Source organism: Athene cunicularia, assembly GCF_003259725.1.
Source record: "Athene cunicularia isolate RWA chromosome 10 unlocalized genomic scaffold, athCun1 chr10_part1, whole genome shotgun sequence".
NCBI classification, from domain to species: Eukaryota; Metazoa; Chordata; class Aves; order Strigiformes; family Strigidae; genus Athene; species Athene cunicularia.
This window is the reverse complement of record NW_020799112.1, coordinates 1,500,409-1,518,023: the sequence shown is the minus strand read 5'-3', so window position 1 is coordinate 1,518,023 and position 17,615 is coordinate 1,500,409. Positions and strand designations below refer to the sequence as shown.

Genomic DNA, 17,615 nt, shown 5'->3' with positions numbered 1-17,615 from the left:
GGTAATTTGGATAGGTTATTTTTTGTCCTTACAGTTTATATGAAGAGAAACTTAAGCATAATAAGCAGTAAATTTAATTGCACAAAGATCATTCGGTACTGCAGGATAAAAAGAGCTAATGAGGGACAGGTCGGGTTCTGGACCTCACGGTCACTCAGTGGGACAAAGTTCCTCCCGGCATCTACAAACCCTCTTCTGTCTGTACTTTGAGAGCCCGTATTTCTACAGCACTGAGGACTGCAATGGCAACTCCTGTGGAAGAACAAGAATTTAGGGCTGATTTGGATGTCTTAACTTCGACTGAGATTTTTTAAAAATTCACTGGCCTCATACACTTACTCACTCTAATAATTATCATCATAATTATAGCAAATTTTAATTATTATTTGCAAAAGTATTTTCTTTGTATTTGCTGTAACCATGCTACTTCTGAGATGCTTCAAGCATATGCTTCTTTATTCTCTCTTGTCCATGAACTGTGGTACATTATTCATTACTTCTCTGTAATTTGATGTAAATACTTTTGCATGCAATCATCCCTTTGAATTTTGAAGTATGTTGTTGTTTTTTAATCAGAATTTCTGACTAAACTGTAAAGAAAAGAACCCCCCAGCAAGTATTCATCAGCATAATAATTTTAAATGCATGCTTTCCCTCCTCCAGAATTCTGGCAGGCTCGACTTTATTCATCTCATCAGGAATGTTGGCCCTTCCAGAAAGACACGAAGGAGTACCTAATTCAAAAGTTGTTCCATGTGCTGTCATACTCCAAGTACTTGATCTTCGACCTTTAGTCACCATCACGGAGAATTCATACAAGGTATTTGGTTTTAACCCAGTCACTAAATAGCTCAAAGTGGTTGCATTTGCAGTCTGAAAGAAAAATGAAAAAGTCAGTAACTTCTGAACTGAAAACCGTCAATCACCAGATCTCAAACACTCTCAGGTAAGTAAGTGTTTAAAACATTTTAGCATCGCTACATTTTCATAACCACAGTCATTAATTCTGTAACGGTTTTGCTCTGTCATGCAAATTCATTAATCAAGTATTAATGTGCAGTTGTTTTATCCTAAACTAGAAATTCATTCTGCAATCAGCAAGAGCATTTAATAGCAGTCAATTATAAATTTAAAAAAAAGGCAATAGAAGGTCCAGGGCACACTTGTTATGCAGCAGGCTAAATCACTGTCTACTTGGGGGGTTTAATTTACAGCATTTCATTAACTGATCTGGCTAGGGAAAACAATGAAGTACAGCTAACAGTAACAGTCCTTCTTGAAATCTATTATCTGCCTTCCAAACTCCTGTTAGAATTTTCAGTAAATTTTGAACATCCTTAAAAAAAAAAACAAAACACCAAACCAGCTGATGGTACAGGTAATGAAACTTGAAGCTCTACTAATATGTAGATTTTTTTTCAGGAAAAACAGTTATCTAGGATTGCACACTGAGACTACAAATGGTTTATAGAGGAATTTGTAACTCAGCCATTTAGCTAGAATTTCTGACCTTTTGGTTAAAATATCTGATATTTGTTATACATGACTTGAATGTGAACAGAATGTACTTGAGGCCTATAAAAAAAAAAGTATCTACATAGATGTATATTCCTTACCTTGACCTACAGCGATCTAAACACAGAATTAAAGAGTTAGTTGTGTCAATATTTGACAGGGCCATACAACAACTGTATACAACTACTGTCTTCAGAAAACAACTGTTTTCAGCTAATTAATTTTCAAGGAAAAGGCACATTTCTTGAAGAGTCTTAGGAATAACATAGTCCAAATTCTGCAAAGAAAACCCTTATTTCTCAAGTATTAGTGACAGCTTTTTTTCTTACATCAGGTGGAAGTTCAGAAAACTGTTAGTCAAGTGATAGATTTGTACAAAGAATGTGGCTGTTCACAGATGTGCATTTTGGCAGTTAGACATCACAGGGGTGGACAGACAACAAAGACATCATAAAACTAATTAAAATAAAATCCTCCATTAACTTTAAACCTTCACTTGATACAAACTCAGTGTAGTCTCAAAGACAACGCGATTGTGGCTGAATGATCCCAACGGTTAAGTGGAGAGCAGGACATTTCTTACATTAGTTCAGTGACAAAGCTTGACTGAGCACAATCTCCCTAGTAAAGGAGGACCTTTGCCCAGGACAATTATATAATGGCAAGTCCAAAGGAGAAATCTTTTCCTAGCATCTTGCATCACGATCTGAGTTACCCTGAGAAGCACACCATTTCTTCCTAGTTAGAATACCTATGGAAATCCTAAACAGTGTTTAAGCCTTTGACTCTGTTTATAGTCTTTTATAGCTCCTACCTGCAGTCATGTGTGGCAGATGGAGTCCTTTTTACAGGTTAAAGTTGTATTTTTCATCTATGGCTCTGAAACCTGCTATCTTTTAGCTTCACCACACGTCATATTGAACGTAAACGACACACGAAAGGCTGTATTGGAGTGTTGGACTTCCCTTCGTTTTCATTTTTTAACACCACTTACTGTTTTTAAGATCACAACATATCCCATGGTACCAAACCCTGCTCACCTACTAGAAATAGACTTCATAAATAACACTCTGTAATATTTATTTTCCTTTTACACAGTCCTAAAAGATCTAAGTTAAGATTTAATATTTTAGTTTATGCTTGAGAGCACATTGGTAAATCACAGGCAGACTGTGAGTAGGACAACTCTGCTCCACCAACAAAGATTCTTTGAAAAATGCTCTCCAATCCACATTAGTGAAACTACATGGTTCAAAGCACAGTGGAGTCTTTTAGCTCCAGGAACTGTATCACATCTGTTCCTGTGTTTATATGCTCTAGATTGACATGACTCCTATACAAATTTAAGAAAATAAGGCTCCTTAAGGTGGAACCTCTTAACTTATGTTTGAAGCATGCAGCCTCTTCTTTAACAATAGTTTGCGAATGTCAGCATAGAAGCGGGGAGCAAATGTAGTAAATATGAATGAACTATATCAACAACCAATTTATTGATGAGAGGGATGGATGAAACAACACTGTGTGAAACAGATGTAGCTTTGGATACTAGAGAACTGACAGAAAGATAAAATTTCTGTGTGCAAGGCTGCGTAACAGAGAAGCACTGATGCAACTGGATGAGCGGCCTCAAAACAAGCAATAAATAACAAAGCTTCTAGAGATGGCCATGACAAACAACATACTAACTCATAATAAAGTTATCAAAGACCTGACTGAAAAGAAACAGCTCATTGAACAGCACTGCTGAAAAGACGTTTTGTCTTTCTTAAAATTAGCAACTGCTGTTGTTCAGAGTAGTACAGGATTAATGATTGAAACAAAGAAAGTGTATGAGTTCTCCAAACATCATGGGTTAAAAATGATTAGAGAAAATGTTCTTAAACTTATGTCCTTTCAGGCAAATGCTTTTTACAATGAGTAATTTTGAACTATATTCCATCATTACATTTTATTTTTGGTCCACAATAAAACTTCTTGACCACTGGCCACCAGCACTGAGAACAGTGGGAGTATTTCATTTACCACTGAGGGTGTTTTTTTTTTAAGCATTTAACTAATGAAACTGCAGCATTATATAAATCACTCCCAAGACATCCTCTGCACATGACTCAGGAATGTGGGTTCATAAATAACTTGCCTTTAGAGGAAGAACATACAAATATACATCTTTTCATTTCAACAAAAAAAGAAAGATCTGGTTTGTAACAAGATTGCTCTGCAAGAGCATAAAGGGAGCTCCACTAGCAGGATATTTTAACAACCATTTCCTCTGAGTCTCATTTCAAATGTGAAATTTGCAGTCAGCAATTTTTAGGCCTCTAGATAACTCTGAAAATTAAAAAATCCAACCAACCAACTAAACAAATACAAACCGACAAACTGAACCCCGAATCTGGTCTCCAAATCAAAACAGCAGATGAAAATCAAGGAAAGCAGGGGTATCATGAAGTTGTTGTTATATATTTTGCACACATTCAGTTCCCAAAGGAAAGGTTCATTATCAACTTTATATGAATAGAAAAGGTTGTAAAAGGAAACTGAAAACTGTCAGGGTAAATATTTTCCCTGCATGACTCACCCCACAAATTCAGGTTCTTCTGCTAAGTGGAGAGATGCCATTAGTGACACATAACTTATTACTGCATTATTGGCTCCTCTAAAGGTAAACCCACATCTGTCACACAAAGTGATCATGTTAGGGTGAAGTAGAAAGGATAAAATTGTCAGCGTGTCCATGGTTCCACAGCAGAACGGCCTTCGCCTTCCTTCCCCCAGCCAGCTCTTCCACTCACTCACACACAACACCCCACTGCAACCTCTTTCACACAAATACACAAAACACCACAAAACCAACTACTGCCACTAAGTCTAGGAACATCTCTGAAGTGATGATTTAATTGAGCAGCACTGACATGAACTCAGTCCAGGCATCTCAAATAAAAGTGAGCACACCTCTACACCATTTTCTAAGTGCTTGTCTTTACTCTCATTTTCACTGAACCCTGACTTGAACATGAAACTTCTTCTCACTGAAATAACACAGCTGTGTTAGTGTTGTTGAAACTCCAATACCTTGTACTTTGTATTTGCAGGAATATTGGTTTTCCAGCGAACTGTGTAGTAGCGAGCATCTGTGATCTTCTGGTTCTTTGGCAGAGAGTTGTCTGCCCAAGTGATCCGTATGGTGTCATGGCTCAGGATGGAAGCCTGAACTCCCACCGGTGGCATCATGGGAGATGGATCTGGCACTGGAGTGTATGGAGCATTAATAACAAACAAATCAACCTCGGAAGTGTCTAGGGAATTGATGGGTAAAAAGTAGTGTATTATAATTAAAAAGGGAGAAGGTGGCATTTTAATGTAAACAAAAACAAAAAAGGGGAAATGCAGGGTAGTACAATGAAATGAAAGGTGAGAAATGGAGAAAAAGAGAGAAAATCCAGAGTTAATAGGTGACATAAGACTGGCTAATAAAATTACTCTTGCATCGTGTTCCCTTCTTAAGACAGTAAGATAACAGATATATGCTAATATATATATATACACCTAATTATATTAGTGTTCAGTACATTCAACCATGGCCTAAGAACCCCAAACATACAGTAATTTTAAACTTTGACTTTATCTGCCTCAGAATGTCCACTGATTCCTCTTCCAGAAAACAACAAGGAGGAAAGAGAGCTGGACTTCTAGATGGGTAAATGTCACCTCATAAAAACTACAGGGAACTCCCATCACCTTTTAAAGAGTATTAACGGCAGTCAAGTTCCAAGTGTCATATAAATTTGCAGTAACTGAAGAAACTGCAACTCCAATGTCCTCTATAAAATCTATAAGAAATACTGCTCTTCAGAAGACTAGAACAAACAGAAGTGTTAACATCTACATAAAATAACTACATCATGTCAGCAGTCTAGGAGGGAGCACAGTGAACCATAGCATAGTAATAGCTCACTTACAAACAATTTCTGTGCTGAAAAATCTTTTATTAATGTATTACAGGACAAAAAAAAGCCAAGAATTTGTTTAGTGCAAGTGACAGAAGACTGAGGCTTAGACAAAGAAAATGCAGGCAGCGTATTCAAAATCTTAGTGTAAAAGACCAAAAAAAAAAATCTATACTTGTCCATAAAAAACATAGTAAGGGACATGCCTTTAGAATTGCACTCACACAAACTTGTGCTAATGCGATGGTAACTTTGAGTAAGAACATCTATAAGTAGTTGAAAGGTAAGTTTTGTAATTTAATGAAACCAATTTTAGGTGGTTTAATAAATGGATGAAACATGTGAGGCAATCACTGAAATATAAGGCCAATCAGTTAAGGGAATGGAGAGTCCTTGACGGCACTGATAAGCAACACTCTTATAGGACATATCATCACATTTTCAGCTGCTGTGCAGAGGTGTGTTAACAATTTTGAGCTGTGCAGAACTTAAAAGCAGCCCCTCGCATTTACCTGAGTGAGGCCGGGTCACCGCACTCTCATAGAGAGGGATTCCTTCACCAACATTGTTAAAGGCTTTCAGAGTTATGACATAGTGGGAGCTTGGATCTAAAGGGGAAAAAAATTAAATATAATTTTAGTGCAGACTGATAATGAATCCTATTTTCTGCTTCTCCATTTTCTCTTTGTTCAGTAATTATTTTTTTTTACCTGAAATACCTGACTAGATGAAATTTGAATTGAGAATGTGTCCGTACAGACCTTCTGTTAGTGTTCAAGAGTTCTCAGACAGCAAAAGTTTATAGTCACAGCAAATCTACCTTAAGTACAGTCAAAACAGCAGTAAGAAAAAAGAGTTTAAAATGAACATATTAAGTTGCTCTACTATAATATTACTCAAAACTCCAATTTTATGGAACTTTTCAACAGTTCAGAATACTAATATTTATTTTGCTTTCAGGATATCTTATCTACCACAGAGAATTCTGTGGAGGAACGATTCTATATTTTTCTTTTAAAGTAGATATCACTGTATCTTGGTGACATTTTAGTTGATTTTTTGCCTGAAGCCACCTGTTCTGCAGCTCCAGAAGGAGAATAAGGGAAAGCTGCTGAGCACGAAACATTTTGTAAAAAACGTTGAAGGTAAAGCATCAAATCAAAATGCACTATGCTTCAAACTCAGTGGATTTAGGATTCTGGGTTTGGGTATTTTTATTCCTCTGCTTCTTTCTCTGTCATCAGAAAATTGGATTCATTTGAAATTTAGCAACAGTTCGGCATCCATTTTAATAGCTGAATAAGGAAAAAGATCCTCTTAAAACCATGCATGTAGTTTTATTCATAATACCATAATTAGGAAACAGTAACATAAATTAGAGGTTAAACTTGATGTTAATCCCTTTCCTTACCTAAGTTTTCAATGGTATAGTATCTCTGTTTATAGTCCACCTTGATGGTCTGTGCGTGGGGACTGCCAATGCCATACCCTATAGCGTAGCCCCTCACCACGATGTTCTGGTTTTCAGGTGGAGTCCAGCTTACTACGATACTGGTGACAAGCGGACGGACATGTAAGGAACTTGGAACTTCAGGAACACGAGTTTCTAGTAAAGAAAAATGATAGATTTAAAGGATTTTGCTAAAATAAAACTAATTACATGAAGAGCTATGAGCTAGTAAGGTCAAATGTAGCACTTCTTCTCTGTACTGAAATGAGTATGCTCCAAAGAAGAGCACCTTGTTGTACAAGAGAGAGTAAAGAACACTAATAAGCAGAAGAAAATCAACCTAGTTTTGTATACTAATGTATTTTAATAGATACTCTCTTTAAAATAAAGGACAGTCGCACTGAAGAGAAGTATCAGATCTGTTTCAAGGCAGACTTTTTTGATGCTTGTGCATGTTCTTTCCAATTTGTGTAATTTTTCAAAATATGCATTAAATTTATCACGTCCTTCCTCTCCACAAAGCAATCTACTTCTAGTTCCATCATATTACTTGTAGGCATTAAAATAATTATATTGAAAATGCATTGAGGATGAAAGGTTCTTGAGCTTGTTGTAGGATTAAATACAATATTCCAAAGCTCTAAAAATTGTCAGTATACTGGATATTGCACATGCTGCAAAGGTTTCTTCTGATTTGTCCTATGCTTATCGCTGTTTAAATCCTTGGATCTCTTTAGCATAATTCACAAAATATATTGCAGGGACTACACAGCCAGATCAAAAAATACTCACAGATTCCGTATCAAATGTTCAAACCCTACCTGCACAAGCAACACAAATCTCATCACAACCCAACAGAGATGGAATGTGGATCCTTAAAAACAGGACTTCCACAATATGTCACTGTAATCCCCTAATATTTTTAATAAAAGGTTTTTTCCCCCACTGTTGATTAGAACTTAAAAGCACAACACCACTAGTGTCCATACCTTTGTTTTAACTTCTCAAAAATTAAGTAAGTACTTTTGTCAGGCCGCAGGAGCCTGCTGTATGTTGATGGATTATAAATAATTCTGTGCAATAGTAGGCTGAGTTCCCCACTCTATAATAAAATGAGTTCAGAGAGTTCTGCTTCCTGCAGGGATTTCATTTTAATGAAACATGCTGCATTTATCTAAAAACATTTAATAAAGAACCACAACAGGATTATTTAAATCATAATATGCCATTGGCCTGCTAGCCCAGGGAGTTTATGGTCTCCAGCTGACACAGCTGATCAATTAAAGTTCACAACTATTAAATACAGAAAAGCTACAGAATTGCAATATAAAAGATGACATTTTTAACTGCACAGAAGTTAGTGCACTGGGGATAAACTTTGCAGAACTGCTTAACACCTCGTGCATATGCACTCCTGGTGGGACTTGCACCAACTCCGCAAAATTACACAGCCCTACTAACACAAAATTGCAACAGTCTGGCTCTCATTACATTGATGACACTATAAAGTGAATTATTTTCCATTTAAATTCAAAAAGCAGCCATGGAATAAAAAGAAATTATGCCTTCCATATCTATTGAACCTGAGAAATTAAAGATTAGCTGTAAATACATTTGCATGGTATTAAAATTATCCATATGAGCTTATTAAAGAACAAAAAGCAAAAAATACACATCTTCTTTCCAGTATGCACGTAGACAAATCTCTCACACATGCATAGAGAATGATATGCATACCACATTACACTGTCTTAACTGTGAATTTTTATTACTTCATTGTAAAGCGTATGCATAAAGGTAGATTTCCTGCAAGGACTGCAAGATTCCAATTTGAAAAAAATAAAAATTATAAAATCAACACAGAACGAAAGGGTTCTTTTCTTCTCCCTCCTTCTGCCCTATTTAAATTTAATCCTGATGCTATCCTCTGGCAAAGTACTGTTAACTCTAATTCCAAAGCAGAGTACATTTTCACCACCTTGTGTAAGTGCTGCCCGCTTACAGAGCTCTACTTCAGCCCAGGGAAACGAGCGGTTTCTCCAAGCTGCAAGGTTGTGTCATATCCAGTTATAGGAAGGCAGACACACAGATGAAAGTAATTTCAACTCTAAAAAGCAATTTTAAATAACTACAAAACTGAACTCTACTGTTAACTTTGGGTTTTGCACTCTTGATTAAGCAATGGAGACCAAGTAATAAGAGGACAAGTATTAAGTTGGAGCATCAACTTTGCATAACACAAAGACTGAAGCATGGGCTCTCAAGGGCTTTAATCAGCCGACTGTGAAGCAATCTTCCAACGGTGTAGAGCAAATATTGAAGCTCCCTTATTATTCTGTCTTCCACCTGCCAGTATAACTGAAGCTCAAGCCACACAAATGTGAGGGATGTTACTGGATCCTGCAGCATTAATCTAGAATGAGCCTCCAGCTACTTTAACAAAGCCAAGAGGGAGACTGGCCTGCAAGGAGCGCAAGGTAACTTGTGTGAAACAGCACTAATGAAATGCTTTTCTGAAAATCACCGGCTCCAGAGAGATCCGTGCCAGCCATCCTTTTAAAAATGGCACTTCTTCAGTTTCAATCGCTTTTAGTCTGATTCTGAGAGATGCTCCCAAATCTGCCCATTTGAATTCTGCAAGAATCAGGCTCCCACTTGCAAATTATTCTAGCATAGTAAATACCAGTCAGCTGGACCAACTATCAAAAGTCAAGATTTTTTGCAGAACATTCCTACTTGTATTGTTAAACTCTACACTGGAAAAACAAGAGGTTAACATGGTTCTGTATACCACCTATCACGAATATTTGGCTTTGGTGGAAAAGACCTCATTTCTGATGGGAGATACAGTCTATACTCATCTATCAGTATGGCAAACATAATCTCCCTTTTCTACTAAGGTGGTAAAATAACAATTACTGGGGAACAAATGTTCTTTTTAGAAAATGAATCTGAGCAAAACATAATAAAATCAGGAAAAAAACTTTTAAGAGAGTGTGGTACCAATGAAGCATACTGGTAAGACTGCAAAGGTCTATGGGTGACAACAACGTTTTCCACCATTTCTTTCCTACTGTGGCGCATCTCTCACATTCAACAAAGTTTACAACTCCGAGTCTGCAACTGCAGCACAGGCACTAGTAAGTATTAGAGAGTGCAGCCAAGAGGACTACACCTAGTCGCTCAGCACACGTATCTGTGAACATCAAATCACCGCTCTGAATGCTTCGAGGTACACTTCAACGGTTTCATTAGCATAACTTAGGCACTACATAAATGCATAATCACTATTTTACTTCCCTCAAGGAAAACAGTCCTCCTACCTCTGTTTCATAGCATATAAACCCCTGCATAATTAACAAGATGAATTTTATTACAATATAAAAATTGAGCCATTGTTACATAAATCCTATAACATATTATTATTAAAATATTGAAACATTGACACTTTAATTCATAATTAGGTATTTCTTAGTAGCAAAAAAATAGTGCCAACACACAGTGCTAGAAAATGTAGAAGTAGGGCTTAATTTCAAGCCATTTAATTGACTTGGCAAGAATTTTGTGTTAAAACAGAAATTAATTTCACTTAATAATACAGTGCATTGTATAATTAGAATACAGTAAAAACAATTGAACAAAATCAAGTTTGCCTTTAAAAAAAGGCAATCAAACTTTACTGTGCCCTCTCCACAAATTATAACGTTTCTGATGTTCACACTTATTATCTTACCATCTAGATCACTCTCAAACGTTTCTGCTGATATCCAGTCAGTAGCTGGTCCAGTACCATTAACAGTCAAGGCCGCTACTCGGAAGCTGTATTCTGTACCTCGCTCAAGACCTAAGAGACAAAGAGTATCCAAGATACCAATAGAGGAATTCCAGCTGTGAGCACAGGAATCACAGTTGCTAATTAAAATACAGGTATAACCTGACAGTAAAAAGCCCTTCACCCCTCCACTGCCACCTGAGCACAATGTGAGGTCAGGAATGGAAACAGCACTACTCACAGCACAGGTCTGGTAAGGAAGCTGACACCAATTAGGATGTAACAGCCAAACTGTGACCAGTCACCCAGGGCTGACGCACACTACAGACTGTCCCTGTGGACACTGGAAGAGCCTGTGAGGTACTCTTTGCAGCCAGCTTTAATTTCTGGCTATTAATTAGTTTTACATACAGAACCACCCACATACATAACTAAACCTAGGTGCAGAGTACAGACAGAAAGCGACTGAACTGGGCAAACAGTTTGTCTACTGTATATAAGAGTGTATAATCAAAGCAGTATGAAAATGCACTCAAAGTTTGATATATGGAACTTCTTAAACAGGCTTTGTTGGTGGCAAAAATATACTCTAGTGACAGGCACTTATCAACTCCTACTCCGTGAAAGTTCCAGTTTTCTCACGGTTTCTCACTTTGAGTCATAGCTGGAGTTTCTGAGAACAAATCAAAACATCTTGTTAAAAAGTCCATATTCATTTTTTAGAGAGGCACAATTTCTTCCCTTTAGAGCAACTGTTCATTTACAGAGATTTAAGAAATGAACAAAATGTAGTCTTGTCCTGTTCTAATGTACTGTTCTGCTAAACAAAATTCTAGTTCTGGTAACAATATATAATTTATACTAAGTCATGTAAGACTGGATTAAGTACAAAATAAGAAATGGATATATTACATTCATGCCAGAAAGAGGAAAAAGGCTGATGTCAGTGAAATTAGGTGGGATGATCTGCACAGATGCCTGAGGTAAGAAGTTCATAGGACTCTTGAGCTGGGCTTGCTGGCAAGTGTTGCAAGCCAGAGCACACCTACATTATATCCACATGCAAACAGCTGAGTCTGCCAAACACCCAGCCAGACTGCATTTCTTTGGCATCCTCCTCCTTCTCCATATGCTTATTTCTGGCATTCAGGCAGACACTTTGAGCTCAGGACCATATTCTCCATTCAACCCCTATGCCTTTTATAAAGGTTTAAAAAGGACTCATCCAGACCACTTAGAAAATCAATGGAAAATGTAGGGCTAGAAAACAGGTCACTAGACTTTGGTTACGAATAGCCAGCCCACACTACCTCAAAATCTACAAACACTCATTTTAAGTGTTTTGTTCCCCCCCAAGGCAAGAATGCTACATAAACATGTGTCTCATCCTCAGCCTCCTAAAAGCATCTAAAAACCCCCTTCTGGTAAGAAAGCTTGCAAATAATAGCTCACCTTCAATTAGTTGAAAAAGCTGGGTCCCACCAATGCTTTCTGTTACATCACTCTTGCGGGACATTTTACGGTAGCGAATTTTGTAGCCAGTGATTTGTCCACTGTGCGTCCCTGCAGGAGGTGGCTGCCAGTGTAGCATGATGCTCTGTGGAAGGCAGGTCATTACAAAGTCATCGCCTCCCACACAGACAGAGAAAATAATCTAGTGCTCGTACTTCATGAAAGAAGACAAAAACATGCATACAGAAAACACTGCATTTTCATATAGTACACCATAGGCTATATTTAAAAGTAAAGAACCTATGATTCAGCAGCAGCCCAGGTCACCTCAAAGCACTTTGATCCTGTTAGACCTTCTGAATCCAATTTCACACATGGCTTCTTAGGTTTCCCTTTCATTTTCTTCAGGTTATCTTGGGATATGGTTTACCTGAGGATCCAGCTTTAAGAACCAGTATTTCCTTTAAAAGGTACATGCTATCTGAACTATTGCTTAAGTGCATGAAGTTACTTATTTTTAAACATGCAGGCAGTAGAAGGTGGTATTTGGAAAAGAGTTTTTAAAAAAGGCTTTAAAAAAATATCCAATCATAACCACTAAAGTCATAATGACTAAGTATGTAATTTTCTCTTGTGAAGTGCCCAGGACACTATAAATGTGTGTATGTGTGCGCACACTGTAAATAGCAGTTATTCAACAGGAATACATTCAAGCTTCGGTGCTTCAGGCTTCTGTGCCTGATTAAGCCTCTTTTATAATTAGCCTCCATGCTTTGGTGCATTGTTACTGCCTTCACTGCATTCCATTATGTAACACAACTGGATTGGAGTTTCTAATGCTTTGAGCCCCAGTTGGACAACTCATACACAAATAGCTGAAAAGCAGCCCAGTAGAAAAAAAAGACCCAAAGCAGCTCTAAAATTTGATCGATCTAACACCCACCAACCTTTTATTTACCCATTATGAACAGGAAATTCTCAACATCTTACCTTGGAATTCCGTACCTCCAGTGTTAGATTTTGTGGTGGAGCACTGGGGACTAGAAACATTAAAGGCATTACAACTCCAAAATGTCCATATACTGTATAAAAAACTGTATTTCCATACACGACTACTCTCTGCTATCGTTCATTATGAAAGCACAAACCATTCTGGTTTAACACATGTTATAAAGTAACTACAAAATTCTACCAGAGGTACCTTATGACATACAGTAACAGGCTTAGGAAGTTTATGTACTTCCATCACAAAGAACATACTTGCTTTTTATTCAGGTCTTTACTCATCACAGGTATCTAACCAAAAATGTTTTATATTTAAAGGTAGTTCCCATAAATTCTAAGGAAAAAGATCACATTCTATACTTTTCAAAATAAATTCTTTAATTTACATGCTTGATTCTAGGAACCCACATTTAAAATTCTAGCCATGGTTTCCGTTACCGTGATTTTCTGTAACAGGAAAGCCTCAACAGACAACACGTCTCTGAAGAGCAAAGACAGTTTTTGCTTTTAAACTTCCACTTGTTGTTAGCTCTTTACTAGCTGTAGCAACTTGCTGGTCATGACCGTGAAGCTCCATTAGGCAAAAAGACAATGTAAGAGAGAACCTGAGACCCAGGAAAATCCTCACTGCGGCACTTCAGACTTACAAACATTATCTCAAAGGCAGAGATAAGGGTCCCTGACAGGAAGGTGAGGCTCCAGCAAAGCACAAGGACAGGGAAAGAGCACAACAGCAGTAAAGATTGTTCCGGCCTGAATAATGTATTTTTCAAGTAACTCACACCAGCCACCACAATACCTAAGAAAACCCGCCTGAGTGCATAAAGTGAAAGTAGCCCTGTGGTAAGTGAAAGGTACACTAGGGAGTGGTTAAAAAAATACCCCTCTTCCACTATCCCACAACAGAAATGAAGACGACAAGGATTTGTTTTTTCTTCTCTCTTGCCAACTGAACTGAGTCTGAAATCACTAGAATTAGGGATTAAGTGCTATGTGCTTTAAAAAGGACACAGGAAAGGATACATCCATGTAAATATACTCATATACACATATCTCGCCATGTGCACCGTTCATTTTATGTCAAAGTAAGCTTAGATTCAGACCAGATTAAGAATTTAACCAGGCCAACAAATAAAATGGATTTCCTATGGACTGATACTCCACGCTTCGACAGGAAAGGCACAGCCTAGTCCAGTAAGTCGTGCAGTAACTGCCCAGGCAGCCGGAGCACGACATGCTGCTGGTTCAGAGCCTGCAAGGACCAGCTGGGAAGGGAAATGCCCTCGATCGGGGTGTGATGCAGAGATTACATTTCTAGCTGTGATACATGATCGCTTCCTGTAGATCAGGAAGACCATGAGAGAGGAGCAATCCTCATGAGCAGCACTTAAATCTTGGTTCAAATTGTAATACCTGACAAGATATCCTGCAACAAACCACTGTAACAGATTAGGAGCAGAAACCTACATAAAAATGCAGAAGCTTGTTAAACTGAAGCTAAAGGAAGCTTAGAAAGAAATCCCTGCAAGAAATATGAAGATTGCTTACAGACACTACAATAAGAAAATACAAGAAGGAAATGTGAATCATTCATCTGAAAGGATTTGAGAAGGGGGAGAACAGCATGGTTAAGCAGCAGGGTTATAAGACTGTAAGAAGCAAGATGACATCCTTCAGAAAAGTTTTAGAAAATACATTTCTGTAGGTTGTGAAAATGTAAGTTGGGCCAGAAAACTTCAGGAAAACTTGAAAATGACATTACAACTACTAGTAAGTTATTCTTCAAACAAATAAGGAACTGGAAGCCCTTTAGAGAAACTGTAGAGTTAGCAAATGGTCAGGGTATGACAGAAAAAGATACGGCCACACAACTATCTCCTTTGCATTTGTACTGTGTGAAAGGGAGAGGCTTCCATGAGACCCTTTACAAGGGACTTACAGGATCTCTCAAACAGAAACATGAATATAAGGGATTATGGAAGAGTCAGACATAATGAACAGCAGCATGTTGGCAGGGTTAGATGCTATTCATCCAGGATTTCTCAAGGAATTTGAGAATGAAGTGGCTGCATGACTTGTATGTAACCTTTCACAAGCTACCTTGACGCTTGAGATGGCAAATTTGATGCCAGTATTTCAAAGGGGTTCCACTTGAGTAACTTCAAGTAGTAATTCAGAAACCTGTATTAGGCAAATAAACTGAAGCTACAATAAAGCATGAAATTAATAGATGCATGGAGTAATAGTATGTATTTATCACTTTTTAAAGGGAAATCCTGCATTGCAAACCTGCCAGAGAGCTCTTAAGAAACAAAGCAACAAGTGCATAAAAGTTCTTGTCTGAGCGAACAACTGGTTAAAAGAAAGGGAAGGGAAGGTAGGAACATACATGGTGGGAGATGACCTGTGGAGTACCAAGCCCCCTGTTGCTCAACACATTCACAAGTGATGAGAGAGGGATGAGCAGCAAGGTGACAAATGTTAGTAGGGACAAAATCTGATGGTAAAGAACTGCAGAAAGGCCTCAGGACATTTTGCACCTGATATTAAAGTAGCAGATGAAATTCACGACAGATAAAGTTACACACATGGGAAAAATGATCCTACCTCTACAAGCAAAATGATAGCTCTAAGCAGATCGATTCCACCCAGATCCATTTACCCCAAAAATGTCTCTTCAGTGCTCAGAATGAGCCAAAAACATCAGTCAAATGCTAGTAATTACATATTTGTACCTTGATACAATTTTAGTCTCCTCTATCTCCATTTTTGAAAGTATATAGGAGAAAAGAAACCTAGGAAAGAATTCAGAAAAGCGAACTGATGGTTGAAACAGCTTCCACAAAAGAAAAGGCTAACTATTTCTGTGACTCTGGAATCTGGAAAAGAGATGAGTAAGAATACAGCAAAGGTCTGCAAAATGAGGACTGGGACAGACATCACTGGTAGACACTGATTATCCACTCTTTCAGGCAGTATGGCTACAGGCAACAAATGACGTATGTCAGGTATGAGGTATGATGATGACGTATGATGTATGGCAGGTTCAAAATAGACAAAAAGGGGTGATTTTTCACAGAAAATTTATTTGTAGAATCATTGTCCACTCAATGTAGATGATAAAAGGCCTGATGTGGGTCAAAGAGGATGCCAACAGGGTTTGATGGAAGAGAAACTGAATTAGTAAATACACAGAAACCACTGCAGAATCCCCCAGAAGTCCCCCAGAAACAAACTTTTGGACACAGAGAATTTGGGCCAGCACTTCTCTCTGCTCATCTATTCTACTTTTGGTCACTTCTGGAAAGAGGATTCCAGACTAGGCTCACTTTTGGTCTAACTAACATATAAGCAAATTTCTCTACTAAAAAAAGAGTTAACATTAATCATTCTACAATTTGCTTACATTACCTTTTTGTTTGACTTACAGAAAATACTGTCACCACTTCCTGCTTTCATTATTATATGCAAGTGATTTAATAGTGTCTGTGCGGGAGTCCAAAGAAAGGCATGCAACATTCTCCCATATGACCACAATTAAAATAAAACCACTCCAAAAGCAAAAAGTCTTGCTCATATGTAAAAATATTACAGAACCTAAAAACTAATTTGGAGTTGCTGCATTCGACATAGTTGTTTTCCTGTTTGCTTTTAATACTTTGTAAACTCAATAACCCATGAAATAAACTACTGATGTTGAAATGAAGGACACTGTTGTTTCGTAATCAGAATACCAGATACTTCTGCAGGTATAGTAATTTTCATTCATCCAATTTGGAAAGCCTCCAGGGGAACTTTCACCATGTATGGCCATTCGCAACAATGACATTATTAATAAAACAGGGCAACAATGAACAAAAACCATAGAAGTCTGGTTAAAAATTCACTTAAAGGAAATTACCAGATAATTCCTGGGGGAAGGAAAAAAAAAAAAAGAGAGGAATAAAGCAGCTTACCATCTGACAACGTTTGTACGACAACATCTTGGGTTGAGACTCCAGGACCGTGTTTATTGTAAGCTACCACTCGGAAACTATACTCTGTGTATTTCTTTAATCCATTAATGGTGTAGGAGAGTCCTCCTACATCAACATCCTGTTCATAAAGAAACATACATACAAGTCAAGTTCAGTATCAGGTGTGCAACTACTATAACTAACAAGAATTTCAGTACAGTAATACTCAAAGTCAAAAGCAGGAAAACACCTTTCTGTAACACCTCCAGATCAAGTCACAGTTTGTGTACAGCCAGGATTTGTAAAGATGCTAAAAGCTTGCAAGAGAAAATTCTACTGATCTGATTTTAACTATAACATAAAATTATCTGAGGAATACAATATTCCTATTTCAAAACAGATGTAAAAAAATATTTTAAAAGCTAACAAAAATATTCTTCCCTTAGCTTTTAAAATTTGGAATCATACCCCCATGCAATCAGATGGGAAATTAAATGACTGGGATTAATCCAGAACAT

At 37.6% G+C, this 17,615-nt stretch overlaps 1 protein-coding gene across 1 annotated transcript in view; it reads right to left on the bottom strand.

Annotated features, from left to right (window-relative positions):
- NEO1 (neogenin 1) overlaps positions 1 to 17,615 on the bottom strand; it is a 147,300-nt gene that overhangs the window by 26,281 nt on the left and 103,404 nt on the right. Inside the window, exons 11-18 of the mRNA XM_026856000.1 lie at positions 17,098 to 17,236; positions 13,127 to 13,176; positions 12,137 to 12,281; positions 10,646 to 10,756; positions 6,874 to 7,068; positions 5,975 to 6,070; positions 4,588 to 4,811; positions 735 to 873 (exon numbers count right to left, since the gene is read on the bottom strand). Of these exons, the coding sequence (XP_026711801.1) occupies positions 735 to 873; positions 4,588 to 4,811; positions 5,975 to 6,070; positions 6,874 to 7,068; positions 10,646 to 10,756; positions 12,137 to 12,281; positions 13,127 to 13,176; positions 17,098 to 17,236 (1,099 nt within the window). The remainder of the gene's footprint in view (positions 1 to 734; positions 874 to 4,587; positions 4,812 to 5,974; positions 6,071 to 6,873; positions 7,069 to 10,645; positions 10,757 to 12,136; positions 12,282 to 13,126; positions 13,177 to 17,097; positions 17,237 to 17,615) is intronic.